Source organism: Panthera pardus, unplaced genomic scaffold, assembly GCF_024362965.1.
Source record: "Panthera pardus isolate Hobbes unplaced genomic scaffold, ASM2436296v1 HiC_scaffold_16, whole genome shotgun sequence".
Taxonomy (NCBI): domain Eukaryota; kingdom Metazoa; phylum Chordata; class Mammalia; order Carnivora; family Felidae; genus Panthera; species Panthera pardus.
The window spans coordinates 48,863,664-48,878,177 of NW_026526721.1; the positions used below are offsets into that span (position 1 = coordinate 48,863,664).

Here is a 14,514-nt window from a genome sequence, read left to right on the forward strand (position 1 = left end):
AGCCACTTTTAATAAAACAGATTAAAACCCGTGTTAGAAAATTAATTCATTTCTATCAACAACATATACATTTCAGTGACTAACAGCAAAGACTCAAACTGCTTAGCAGCAGTAGTGATAATTGGGAGTGCCCAATGGGGAAAGTCACTGACAGCAACAAAACAGTGTGTGTTTCTAAAAAGGAACTGTAAACAGAGAAGATCCCCCCATGCCACTGTAAAACTGAATCAACCTATCAAATAACGCCCACTGATTTATAATTTGAAAATAGTGACAAGCTCAACTCCAAAGCTTATGCTTTTAAACAAGATTCGACATCTTTTATTTACATATTTTTGACATACATCAACGGTCTTTTACAATTAACTAAATCAAGTAACAGTGAGGATGGAACATAAAAGACACAATTCCAAATTTTAGTCAGGTTGAAACACATTTTCACTAACTGAAAGATACAATAAACAAGCAGCCATTGTAAAGTTATAGACTGTATGTCAATTCACTTAAAATTCAAAAGTCAGCCACACAGCTATAGAGACAATGGGAAATTTGCAAATGCAAATATTACATATGCAGGTAGAATGCATGCATGGCATCACATTTATTCTTTATCTTTTAAGCTATTCTGAAAGTAAACTGGAATAAGTATCTTAATAATATATGTACATCAAGGCACATTCTTTTCTTGTGCTTTAGGAATGATTTACATGTGATTTGCTTTTATTTTCATTTTACACCTTATATTAGCTGCTAATACTTAAAAAGTTTAATTTTAACAATTATAGTTTGAGTGGTAGCTTCCCACAGGAGAGAAATGTGGCATCTCCCTATGGTTATTTTGAAAATCAGAAAACTGGATAGCTTCTAGAAGTGGGAATTTAAAAATCAAACACACAAATTAATATAATTTACAGGGAACTTTTAAAAATAATTTACTTCCAACAATTTGGTGGACCATAATCAATTTCTTTGAGTAGTATACTATAATGAGGGCTGAATTGAAGACTTCACTATTCTGAAGTTACTCAACAATTATATGGTATCCTCAGGACAGCTTTAGATGTCTATATTGCTATCCTATTTCTAAATTGCAGTTTTTCAACAAAATTGAACAATTAAACATGATACAAAAGCTGCAAACATACCAAATCTAGTTTTAACTTGTTCATTCTTTCAGCAAAAGAATGAGATTTTTTTTTTTTTTTTCATTTATTGTCCCATGTTATCAAGAAGAAATTTCCCATCAACAGTTGTTTAGTAACAGTGTTCTTTGCTTGTGGTCAATTTACTTGCCTTGAAGAGATAGTATATAGTAAGGCTTTAATAGGCATTTCATGCATTTTAAAAATCAGCTATGTATTTAAGGGCTCCCCATATAGATAAGTATACTGTGCAAACTTGATTACAACATGTAACTCATTAAGTGCTTTAAAACAGAATAAATCCCTGACTTATAAGGGGTTAAAATAAATAGTAAGTCAAGAATCACAGACCTGAAGCATTTTAAAAATGTAATGTACCTATGCATCCTACTAAAATGCTTTATATTAGAATTTTTTTTAGACCTATAAACAGGGCAAATGAAATTTTATTTTGAGAATAAAAGAAGAAAATCTGACTAGTACAGCCTTTTAAACTCAAAGTAGATGATCATGTCAAAATGCAAGTGAAACTATACAGTTTTTAATTCAGTACAGTCCTTTATAAACATCAATTCATAAAAAGTACACCATGATAAACCAATGCCATCAAGTACATTTGTTTTCAACTTCTTTACAGTAAATGGACTTTTCAACAGAACCTATCAGCCAGACAAATCGTTTAGAAGTGTTAAAACCTCACCCAAGAGCCCAGAGCCTTGACATACAGGCTCTAGGCAGACAGTCGCACAGTACTGTAAACAAATGTTCTGTGAGTTCAGTATACAATGCTATGACCCTTCTTTTTTTCTCCAAGACTGTATTCACTCTGTTTCTGAAATATGTGCCACCTCTACTTCGACAGTTTGAATCGCTTCTGCAACTTCAGACAGCTTCTGTCCTTGCTGTTGTGCCAACACGTAATTAACCACTTGCATAATACTTTGGTCAGAAAGCGTAGATACTGATGGACACTCTTCCGTAGCTGCCACGGCTTCGAGGGCTTCCATGGTCTCTCCTGTCACGACCACAGTCTCAAGTTCTTGAGGACCACTGCTTTCTTGTTCCTGCATGTCTGCTGTTAAGATACTAACAGCATGCTCCACTTGAGTTCCTTGGTTATGAAACTGAAGGGTATCTTTTTCCAGCATAATTTTGCAAGGCACATAATCTCTGTGGAATTTAGTCATATGTTTACGGAGGGTTCGAGCATCTATGTAGGCTTCGCTACATACAGGGCAGACGTAGGGCCGTTCACCAGTATGCGTTCTGACGTGGCGTTTTAGAGATCGGGCATCAGCCCAAGCTACTCCACATGTTAAGCATTCAAATGGCTTAACTCCTATTAAGAGAGAGAGGTGTTCCCAGAGATACAAGTTACTGACAGGCAATTCTGATTCCATGAACAGTCTCACTTAACCTTCCCAGCAATCCTGTAATCTTAGGATAAGGAAACACAAGCTTCAAATAGCCCAGTTCAGCATAAAAATGCTAACCTACAATATTAAGCTCACTAAAAAAGGAATCCATCTACATACACAACAATCAGGTATCCAGGTTCAGGATCACCTCAATCACGTGAATAAATCTTACATAATCTAGAATTCATCTCTTGTCAAGGAAGGTGAGGTAACAGGCAAGAAGGCTGGTAAAGGGGGAATCACTATTAGACTGGCTTTTTATTCTATTTACATATATACACAGTATGAAGTATAGTTACCTTCATGGTTGTTCATGTGTCTCCTATACTCTCTTAGCTGAGTGAATTTTCTTCCACATTGTTCACATACCCGTTCCAGGTTCTGCTTCGCTCTTCCTTTTTTTCCATGGGTAGCTTTCTTTACATGCCTTCTGAACAATGCTTTTTCATAAAATTCTTTGCCACATATATTACACCTATAATGGGGGGGGGGGGACCTAAATTATTTTTTCCAAAGCACCAGCATACAAAAAAATTAATCCAAGTACATACATCTCAATTAAGTTCAGATCCTGCTCCAATCTACCTACCTATAAGGCTCAGTGACAGAATGAGACTTCACATGGGAATACCAATCTTTCTTCCAACTATAGCACTTATCACAAAATTGGCACTGGAATGGCTTCACACCAAGATGTTTGTTCATGTGCTGACGAAGATCTCTAGCTTCAAAGAAACTTTTTTCACATCTGCAATAATAAAATTCAAGCACTCGATCAGATCACTGTATTATTTTTTTAAACAAATTTCCAAGACTCAGTATATTTTTGGGTTTTATAACTCTAGAAAATGATCCCAAATGAAAACACAAGAATGCGCTACTATTCCAATCTTTCAGTAAAGGCTTCAAGGTTTTAAGTTCTTTTAGCTCTTAACTACTAGAGACATTTTACTTTTTAATGTTTTTATTTAAATTCCAGTGAATTAACCTACAATGTGATACTAGGGGTACAATATAGTGATTCAAAACCTCTGTACATCCAGTGCTCATCGAAACAAGTGCACTCCTTAATCCCCATCACTTATTTAACCCATCTTCCCACCCACGGCCCCTCTAGTAACCCTTGGTTTGTTTTCTATAGTTAAGAGTCTGTTTCTCGGCTTGCCCCACACCCTTTTTTTCCCTTTGCTGGTTTGTTTTGTTTCTAGTACTAGAAACATTTTAGAAAGAACCATGCAGAGCTCTCAAAGGCTATTGTATAAGACATTTATTTTCTTTCTCTCCCTAAACCCCATCTGATCTCCCTTTTTATCCTCGCCCATTTTCCGTCCATGTGTTTGGAGTAGGCCTCACCATCGACCATAAAGATGGAGCAATTGTCTTAGGCCTGAGTCAATCAGAGCACAGCATTCCCTTGGCTATAATTACTGATCCAGGGATAATCGAATGACTTAACTAGATCCAATGGGCGTCGATCTCAGAACCTGTATAGGAACTACCAGAAAAGCAGCTTGACAATTTGGGAGTCGAGAGGATGTGAGGCTGAAACCATTGCTACTGCCATGTCCACAGAGCCTCAGAGACCAAGTGCTAACAGATGTGAATCTAGTTTACATTAAACTATTCAAACTCCCTAGATTTTACCACCTTTCATTCAGGCCAGTTTAGGTAGTGTTTTCTTTCACTTGCAACTAAAAATCTATTAATAATAAAACAATTTTATTAAAAAAATTTTTTTAAACCTTTATTTTTGAGAGACAGAGCATGAGCAGGGGAGGAACAGAGAGAGAGGGGAGACACAATCTGAAACAGGCTCCAGGCTCTGAGCTGTCAGCACAGGGCCCAATGCAAACCCACAAACCGCAAGTTCATGACCTGAGCTGAAGTCGGACCTTTAACCGAGTGAGCCACCCAGGCACTCCTAAAATAATTTTTTTTATAATAAAACTAATAAAAGTGAGAAAAGAAAATATGGCAGAGTAGGAAACCCCACAAGCTCACAAAAGAAGTGGCCAAAACTAGCCAAAACTATGAGGATCAATTTTATTAGAACCCCAGAAAGGGATTAAAAGTGTACAGTGGCCAGGCAAATGTTTAATTAAAAAGAAAATCAGGGGCTCCTGGGTGGCTCAGTCAGTTAAGCATCCGACTTCAGCTCAGGTCATGATCTCCCAGTTTGTGGGTTTCAGTCCCGTGTCGGGCTCTGTGCTGACAGCTCGGAGCCTGGAGTCTGCTTCAGATTCTGTATCTCCCTCTCTCTCTGACCCTCCCCCATTCATGCTGTCTCAAAAATAAATAAACGTTAAAAAAAATTAAAAAAAAATCATTAAATCTTGTGAGAGAGCTTTGTAGCATCTGAACTCCCCTGATCCCCTTTCCCTGCTTCTCAGCTGAGCAGCAGCCATGAAGACTGCATTCCCATGATGGGCTCCTGGTGCCAGAGGGACTTCTTCTTAAAGAACTGTGCTGGTCTCTTTTGACCTAACCGGTGACTCCCTCAAGTATCCCCCCAAAAGGGCCTGCATTCTGGAATCAGACAGTGGTGATATTTCCACAATGTACCGAATGTACTAAAAGTTAGTGAACTGTACACTTTAAAATGATGAATTTTTTGTGAGTTTTACCTCAATTATAAAAGAGATTTCAAGATGCTTTGGAAAATAAAAAGAGGAAGAGAAGAAAAAGAGTCTAAAGAGAGGAAAAACTAGCAGACGGCTTAGCACTTTAGATGAACAACCTAGAAAAAAATCTCTGGCTCGCACTGGGGGCTCTCACTTCCTACAATCTCTGCCTCCAAGTAGTACGTTTGAAGAATGTCTTTAAAGTATTTCAAGTGAGTGATTTACATGGTATAGGATATCTAAATAAAACTTAAAAACCATAAATAGCAATATCTAGGCATTAAAGACATTAAAATAAAAAATAAGTAACAACTGAATATTATCTTCAAACAGTTTTTTTCAGGTTTATCAAGTTATAAAATTGTAAGATATCTGAAATGCACATCATAATGGTTTGATACATATATCCATTGTGAAAGGATTCCTCCCATTTAGTTAATGTATCCATCACGTCAGATATATGTATATATATGTGTGTATGTATGTTTAAGTTCTACTCCTTTATCAAATTTCAATTATATAATAGTATTATCAACTATAGCTACCTCAAATATTTTCTTCTGAAAACAATTTTCAAATAAACCTATGAAGAAACACAAGGAAACTGAATAGTTTGTGTATTAAATACTTACTGAGTACAATGATAGCCTCGAACTTCAGGCTTTGGCTGGTGTTTCTTTAGGTGCTTGCTGAGGCCAGAGCCCCTGTGAAAAGACTTTCCACAAACTGAGCAAAGGTACTTGGACTCTCCTATAAAAAATAAAAAACATGTCACAAATCCAGCAATCAGGTGCTCTTCCAACAGAATACTTTACGTTACACTTCAGAAGTTACTTTACCAAAGGGACACAGAAGCTATAACATTTGGCAGCCATCTTCTCAGAACAACAACAAGCCAAGTCAAAATCTTCTGTTTCTTCTCAACTACAGTACTAGCAAGGCTACTACCACTACCCAAAGAACGTGACACGCTTGCATAATCATCTGGATTATAATAATACAGAGTTGAACGCAAGTTCTAGAGCAGATATCTACCCTTCACTAGCCATGGCGACATTATCTAAATTATGCATGATTCACTAGTGAGTACACATTTTGCTACACTGAGGGAAACAATGACTATTTTTATACCAATAAGATAGCTCTAAACTAGATTTAAAGAACACTTTTTAGCCTTAATTTGAATTTTTTTAAATGTTTATTTTTGAGAATGAGACAGAACGCAAGTGGAAGAGGGGAAGAGAGAGAGAGAGAGAGAGAGAGAGAGAGAGAATCTGAAGCAGGCTCCAGGCTCTGAGCTGTCAGCACAGAGCCTGACACGGGGCTCAAGCTCATGAACATGTGAGATCATGACCTGGGCTGAACTCACTTAACTGACTGAGCCACCCAGGCACCCCAGCCTTAATGAAAAAAACTGCACACACACAGCCGTTAGTGTATCAATATAATTTCTAAAACATATATAGCACAATAATTAACTGAATTATGGTATATAATGGGTAGCTAAGTTAATACAAATTTCTCATTACCTGTGTGAATACTCATATGTTCTTGAAGACTCCGTTTGGTAACAAATGACTTAACACATAGTTCACACTGGAACTGCTTTTGTGATTGATGGAGACTCTGGTGCAATTTTAGACCATGTTTATAGATGAAAGTCTTTCCACAGACCTAAGATGGCACAGGTATTTATACCAGTAAAACAGAAAAGAGAAACCGGGGCTGTTTCTGAAGAATGAGGCTAGAGAAACTATATGTCATTTTAAAGAAAAGAATTATAAACAAAATGACAAACTGAAAGCTGAAACAAATGTCAAGGATATTTAGCTGGCTGACCATCTTCTGACTCAGAACTTAACAAATATCGCTACTTTTCTTACATCCGCTGGAGGTCAAAGCCATACAAAAGACCCTCATGCTGTCCTTGTGAGACTAATAAACAGTATACCTTATATTAAGAGACATGACAGCTTAATCAAGAAAATATACTAATTTATTGCTACACAAACTAGAACAGTGGTTCTCAAACTCTGTGATGAATCAGTCTTCCTTTTGTCAATCCATTTTTTGTTAAATATGCTAAAAATGTCACAACAATGTAACTGCCATGAGAGTTTCTAAAAGTCCACTCTCCATTTCTGTACATATCTTCCATGGACCACACATTTTGAGTAGTGCTACACTACAAGACCAGAGGCCCAATTAATACTCAGTTTTAAAATTTATGAGTAAAATGATGCTTAGGACTTGGCTTCAAAAGAAATGAGGGGAAAGGGAAGTAAGGCAGTGAGGGATAGTATACATAAAACACAGCTGATCATGTGTTCATAGCCACTGAAGCTGGATAAAGGGTCCATGAGAGTCTATTCTATTCTCATATTAACAAAAAGCTAAAAAAAAAAAAAAGGGGGTGGGGGGAGAGAAACATTAAAAATTTCACTGGGGGAAAAAACTCATTGTTTCCAAAACTGTTTATTAATAAAAACGAGTTCCACTTATATGCAAGGCTACAGGGGCTACTGGAAAATTTTCACTGTTCCAAACAGCCCAAAGCTGGCTAATCACAGGATTCTTAGCTAGAAGCTGTATTTTGGCATTCAGATAGTCTCAGTCCTCAGCTCTAGAGAAGAACACACAGCTTAGGGAGGATTTTTGCTAAGAAGATTTGTTTAAGCCATGGGTTCCTTTCCAGTCCAGGTAGGTCCTGCTGAAGCTTAAAGGGATGAATGGGATAACGAACTAGTTATTCTCACCTAACATCTTCTGAATCATAGTAAGTTTCATGAACATCCTAAACTGATTCATTTCAAATTACAACAAATTAAATAGCAAATCAAAGAACACAACCGGGAATTTCCCTTAAACCAGGCAACAAACTGAAAAAGTCACAGAATTCTCTGTGACTCCAGAGAGTCAGGGTGACTCCAGAATCAACCAGTCTCATCACTAGTTAAGTTCAAATTTTCTTTACATAACAAAGTAAATGTCATGGCTTTACCTGGCATGCATGTGGCTTTACACCTGTATGCTTTAACATGTGTATTCGAAGAGAATATAATTTAGGTAATGTCCTTCCACATATGGAACATATAAATTCTCGTTTGGTTCTCCCCTTCTCAGACGATGTTCCTGATGCCTCATTAGACGTGGAATTGGAAGAAGATGAAGTGGGTGCATCTTTTCTGGTATGTCGAATAAGATGTGCTCGCAAGGAGGCACTGTACTGAAACTGTTTTTTACACAACTAAAAGGAAAAGTAAATAAAATTCTGTCTAAATGTAGTTCCATAACAAATGTTAAGTGACACCTGACTCCTATTTCAAGTTCCCGTTTGTTACAATTATATAAATCAAAAAAACCACACACTCTATAAAAGATGATATGCTAGGTATCAGACATAAGGATGAAAGGGGTTAAAGACCCAGACTCTACTCTGGAGAGGTTTATAATCTAACCACAGAAACAGGATTTACATGTGAAAGAATGAAGTATTTAGGAAGAGGGAGTAATTGAAGCAATAGACAAAGGCATCAATGAGGAGACTAGGTCTATCTAGAAGGAACGGTAGGATGTCAACAAGAATGCTATCAATAGGAGTACTACAAATTGTTAGGTGGAGCAAAACTAGGGGTTGGAAAAGTAGAAAAAACTCTGATGGTCCTTGGATTTTAATCTGTAGTTGTTAGGGATTCATGAAATATTTTGTTCATTCTTTTAAAAAAATCAAAGTTATATATGCTCACAACCTATAATATTTAATTTTTTTAAATAAATAAAACTCGTCTCTTGCTCTATTTCTGCCATTGTTTTTTAACTCTCTCATGATGCTTGCTTACCTTGGTAACTCTAAGTAACATGAATAATGGATGATGACTCTCTCCCTTCACCCCTCCACTCCCTACACATATGCAGACCTATTACCTTATTTTCTCAATACAGCTATGTTGTAGTTTTGATTAATTTCTACATTCACATTTTTTCAATGATGTAATTACTATTACAGCTGGGCCACAGAGTACACTATGATTCTCTTTCCCTTCTTTTTGTTTTGTTTTGCTTATTTCTGTTTGTATTTACTGATTATTCATCACGAAACCTTTCCCTCAATTGTCTACTGAGGGGAGATTTAAAGACATCACCTATGAAAGAGATCTCCTTCAAAGCATTTTGTCCTGCTCCAACCTGGACTGGTTGTTTCCTATGCTTGGACTCTGTAGAATTGGACCCCATGTTTCCCGGTTTCCCAGGTCTTTCTCACTTTAGTGGAACACCTCTGCAAATAGCTTCCTGAGAAAGGGAGTCTGGGAGGTAAAACTTTTGAGACCTTGCATGTCTGAAACTGTTCTTATCTACCATCACAAATAACTCATAGTTTGGTTACAGATTTTAAGTTAGAAATCAGTGCCCTTTAGAATTTTAAAGACATTATGCTTTTCTTTGTCTTTTAGCTTCCACTGTTGCTGTTGAAAAGCCTGAAGCCATTCTGATCTTTACCTTTTCTATGAGTCTGACCATCTGTTTTCTCTATTGTTATTTATGAGTTTTTCTTTGTCCCTTAATTAGAAGATTTCATAATTTATCTTGATATAGATTTACTTCCATCCATGGTTCAGGGCCTGCAACATGCCCTATTTCACCACTTTTTTTTTTTTTTTTTTTTTTTTTTTTTTTTAATTTTAGAGAAAGAGAGAGGAAGCAGGAGAGGGGGCAGAGGGGGAGAGAGCGCAAGCAGGGGAGAGGGAGAGAGATAAAGAATCCCAAGCAAGCTCCATTTGTAGCGTGGAGCACTTAATCCCACAATCCTGGGATCATGACCTGAGCCGAAACCAAGAGTTGAACACTGAACTGAGCCACCCAGGTGCCCCCATAAGGAAACTTCTAAATTCTGATATTTTTCTTTATTGCACCAATGATTTCCTGATCTCTGTGTTCTCTTTTTGGTGTTATCTGGATATTAGACATCCTACACCAATTCTCTAAATTCCTTCACTTTCATTTTCTAACTGGTCTTCTGCATTATTTCTGAGAGATTTAGTCTATTTCCCAATTTTTCTGAGATTTTTGTATTTGTGGATTCTTCAAAGTTGTTTTCCTTGAAATATTTATTCCTGAATCTGATGATCCCTGATATCTACTCATCTTTCAGAATGTTAAAAAATTGATTGGAATTTCTGTGTAAGTATGTGGGGGGTGGCGGGGAGTTGTCAACCACTGGCTTTAGTCAGCACTATCTTCAGGTCCTTTGTTATTGCGCTTCGGATTTCTCATCTCTGAGAAACTTTTTTGCTTTTGGGTTAAGGGTCTGACTGCTAACATTCTGGGACTTGAGAAGGGACAGAGGACTTGAAGGGTTTCAATATTCAGTAAATAAGGTTTTCCTTTTCCTTGTTTTGGGTATAATACATTCACGTACACTGTATGCAGTGTTCCCCAAAACAGTCATGGTTTTAGCTCTTCCAGAGAGTAGAAGATGGATCTTTGGCTGGGCGAGTGGTTGTGACTTAACTGCTTCTTACAAAATTTTCTAACAACCAGATTCACTTCTGCTTTCAAAGTAGCTATAACACCAACTCCTGAGGCATTTGGTAGTTCTGCAATACAATTCAGATGGATTCTTAGCTTTCCCCACTGAAAGCCTGGAATGAGCCCTTTTAAATCTGTTAAATCAGCTACTACCTCCATTTATCAGGGTCCAGGATATAGTTGATTTCCTCTTTACTCTTTTATGAACTTAAATTTTTGTTTAAATTTATTTATTGTTTTTTTCAAGTTTATTTACTTATCTTCAAGTAATCTCTACCCACAAGGGGGGCCTCAAACTTATAATAATAACCCTGAGATTAAGAGTCATATGCTCTAAGAGTCATATGCCAGGCACCCCTGAGCTTTTATTTTTTCAGTAATAATTTTACTCTTGTCTTACTAGGGTATCAGGAAGAAGCAAAGACAGGTCACTGTTTTTGTTTTTTTTTGTCAAGGAAATGACATGTACAAATCAAAGATGACTCTTATAGCAATATAAGGGAGACAGAGAAACACAGAGACTACAAGTAGTAGAATAACAATGAAGCAGCAAAACTGGGTTCTATTTATCATGAAGTTAGATAAATCATGTTTAATTAGCTTTCCAATTACTTACCGGACATTTGTAATCTCTAGCTCTTTCATGTTTCAGTGTATGCATTATAAGGGCATATCGTCTCTGAAAAACCATTCCACATTCCCCACATTTATGGGATGCTGCTTCTTCAGTAGTCTCTTTCGTATCCCTTTTTGGCTGTTTCATTTTTTTCCCTCTTTGAACTAATTTCTGGGCTACCTAAGTAAGGGATAGAAAACACAATCTAAGTAAATACAGCCATTTTGATTTTTAAAGTCACGAGTCATATAATATTTCAAACTGGCATTACGTTATTAATACCGGTATTTAAAACATTAAGTTGCTTTCCTGCACCTACTGCCCTTCCTCCCAAAATAATTTTACCACAGGAATAAGTTGATGAATAGAATGCTTTTTACTTAAAGGTAAAACTACAAAGCTCAACTCTTCGTCATACCTGTTGAACTGCTGACTTGGGAATGGCTTTCCGTTTCTGTAGCTTTTTCTCCATTCCTTTGTGTAGTCGGATATATCCCCCTTCATTAACAGAACGCTGCCGAAGTCTGCTTCTGTAAGTTTCATCATCAGTGCTAAGGTCTGGCTTTGCTGTCAGTGCAACTAGATTTTCCTGATCTTTTAAAGACTGGCTAAGGTTCTGCATTTGCTCTGGAATGTCTTCAGCACAGATATCTTCACTTGATGGGTCATCTCCCATATCACTGTTTTCTGGAGAGTTACTGATCACATTCTCCTTTGAAAGTTTGGGATTAATATCAGAAGGTGCGCTATCTTCTCTGTTTAAAGTTTCTACTTCTGTCTCATCATTTTTTGTTACTAAATCAACAGACTCCATTTCAGGATGGGAACCAGTTATACAGCCTGCAGGTGACAGAGTGGCTTCAGCTTCTGAAGAAACCTGGGGTTCAGGGTGCTGTCCTAGCTCTCCATTCTGCTCAGTTTCTGGCAATTCTCCATTCACCAATAGTACAATTTCACAATCCCCAAGTTCAGTAGATAATGTTGTTGTGGTCCCCTCGTTGCTAGCCACAGGAGGCACAGTGCCTCCATTTTGTTCTGGTAAGTCCTGGGTGGATGCAACTGTTTGTACTTCACCCTTCTTATATACTGTTAGCTGCTTCTCTTCCATTAGTTTATGCACACTCTCACAGATTTCTAAAACTTCCGACATGAAAAGATGACGAGCCAGGATGGCTACATCAGCCATGCTACAGAAGTCAAAACTTAGCACAGAAGTGTAGGCAAATTCCAATAAAGGAAGGAAGCTTGCCTTACAAAAACCTGCATGGAACAAAAAAAATGGGGGTACAAAAAGTTAAAGGTCTACTAAAACACCTTAGAATAACAATTAATACATGATTATGATATATAAAATAGAATATAAAGGCAAATATGACCATTTATTCTGCAATTAAACACTGTGGATTTGTTTTGTGTTCTGGTTGCTTAATAAACCTTGACTAACTCACTTCAATGAGCCGAGTCTCTCAATACCTAAAATAGAAAATAGTATCAGACTTACTACCTCAAAGAGTTGCTGTAAGGCAGTCATTTTCAAACTGTACTCCTTAGAACCCCGGGGGTTCCTCAAATTCCCCTCAAGAAACAGCTGCTGGAGAATGGAGGGTAAAAAAAGAGAGGGAGGCAGGTGAGTAGGCAGGGTTCAACCAACCTGTCCCCTAACCTCACTTCTGTAAGTATAACCATATATTTTAATAACAGAAGTCCATATAAAAATGATTGTGAACAAAGGGTTCTACTACTGAAAATTTAAAAATAAGATCTAACACAGGGGGTCAGCAAAGTTTTTCTGTAAAGAATCAGTTAATAATTATTGCAGGCCATAAGGTGTCTGTTTCAACTACTCAACTCTGCCACTGTAGCTGAAAAGTACAGCCACAGATAACACATACGCAAATATACATGGCTGTGTTCCAATATACTTTACAAAAAGAGAGGGAAATGAGGATTGCTCTGTGGGCTACAGTTTGCAGATTACTGGCTTAAGGAAGGAAATAATTACCATACACATGAGGTATTACATTTTTATTTTATGTGAGAAAATGAGATCAGTTTATTTCTAAGTTCTCAATATTTCACTATTTTACAAAAGCTAATATTCATAATTCAAAAATAAGATAAAACAGTGATAAGTCCAACTCCATCTCCATAACCAGTATGAATAAGAATCTGTATAGCTTTCCAGAGCTTCTTTATACAATTAAGCAAATAATCTTATTCCTCCTTCTTGCAGTAGGTGGCATATAACTTATACTTATTCCATGCGTTGTTTTCTCATATCATAATTTAGCTTAAAGATCTTTTACAAAAATATAAAGAGCCAAAGCAACCTTTTAAAAACTCACATTTGCTGTATTACTCAGTTTTGACTCAAGGTACATAAAATGTAGTCCTTTTATAGAAGTAGATGATGAGCAAGGAAGAGAAGCCTTAAACTGTGAGATATGTTAGCATTCCAGTTGATCATGGCTAATTCAGCCATCCTAGGAAAGTTGGTAATTAAATAGGCTGAAGCCATGTTAATCCTGCTACAAATCATAAGACCAAGTTAAATAAGCTTGAGGTAAGTATTTCTTTAAAAAAAGGTGGCGCGGGGGGAAGAAAACCCACAAACGAAATAATGTATTTTGGTCTTTTACCTACACCTTTTTAAATTTTTTTAATGTTTATTTATTTTTGAGACAGAGAGCGAGCGTGAGCAGGGGATGGGCAGGGAGAGAGGGAGATACAGAATCTGAAGCAGGCTCCAGGCTCTGAGCTGTCAGCACAGAGCCCGATGCAGGGCTTGAACCCACGGACGTGAGATCATGACCTGAGGCGAAGTTGCACGCTCAACCGTGCAACTTATGTATACCTTTTTAAGGTGCCCCTTATGTATACCTTTTTAAGTCTGAAGTCATGAGAAAAATTTCCCATGAAAGAATTAACACTGTTCCAAGTAACAGTTTAAATATATAAAACAGTTTTTTTCAAGGACACAAGTCATGTTTACCATAAAGTACAAAAACACAAAGGAAAAAAAAAATCATTCATAATTTTGTCAAGAGACAATAGGCAGATAATTTCAGTATCTTGTTTTTACCCCTAGCCTTTTTACATACAATATACACACTCTGCAAAACGATCAAAATGACAACAATTTTGCAAGATAATAAAAAATTCCAGAGATCCATTATACAACAATGTGAACA

The 14,514-nt window shown here is 37.0% G+C and overlaps 2 protein-coding genes across 4 annotated transcripts in view; both read right to left on the reverse strand.

Annotated features, from left to right (window-relative positions):
* RPL24 (ribosomal protein L24) overlaps positions 1-14,514 on the reverse strand; it is a 90,970-nt gene that overhangs the window by 49,433 nt on the left and 27,023 nt on the right. The gene's annotated exons all lie outside the window — the stretch shown is intronic.
* ZBTB11 (zinc finger and BTB domain containing 11) overlaps positions 293-14,514 on the reverse strand; it is a 32,926-nt gene continuing 18,704 nt past the window's right edge. For all 3 annotated transcript variants that reach the window (XM_019448238.2, XM_053903305.1, XM_019448239.2), the window contains exons 4-11: positions 11,742-12,583; positions 11,324-11,503; positions 8,183-8,428; positions 6,711-6,855; positions 5,814-5,931; positions 3,150-3,308; positions 2,860-3,035; positions 293-2,481 (exon numbers count right to left, since the gene is read on the reverse strand). In XM_019448238.2, coding sequence (XP_019303783.2) covers positions 1,964-2,481; positions 2,860-3,035; positions 3,150-3,308; positions 5,814-5,931; positions 6,711-6,855; positions 8,183-8,428; positions 11,324-11,503; positions 11,742-12,583 — 2,384 coding nt within the window. In that variant the 3' untranslated portion in view covers positions 293-1,963. The remainder of the gene's footprint in view (positions 2,482-2,859; positions 3,036-3,149; positions 3,309-5,813; positions 5,932-6,710; positions 6,856-8,182; positions 8,429-11,323; positions 11,504-11,741; positions 12,584-14,514) is intronic.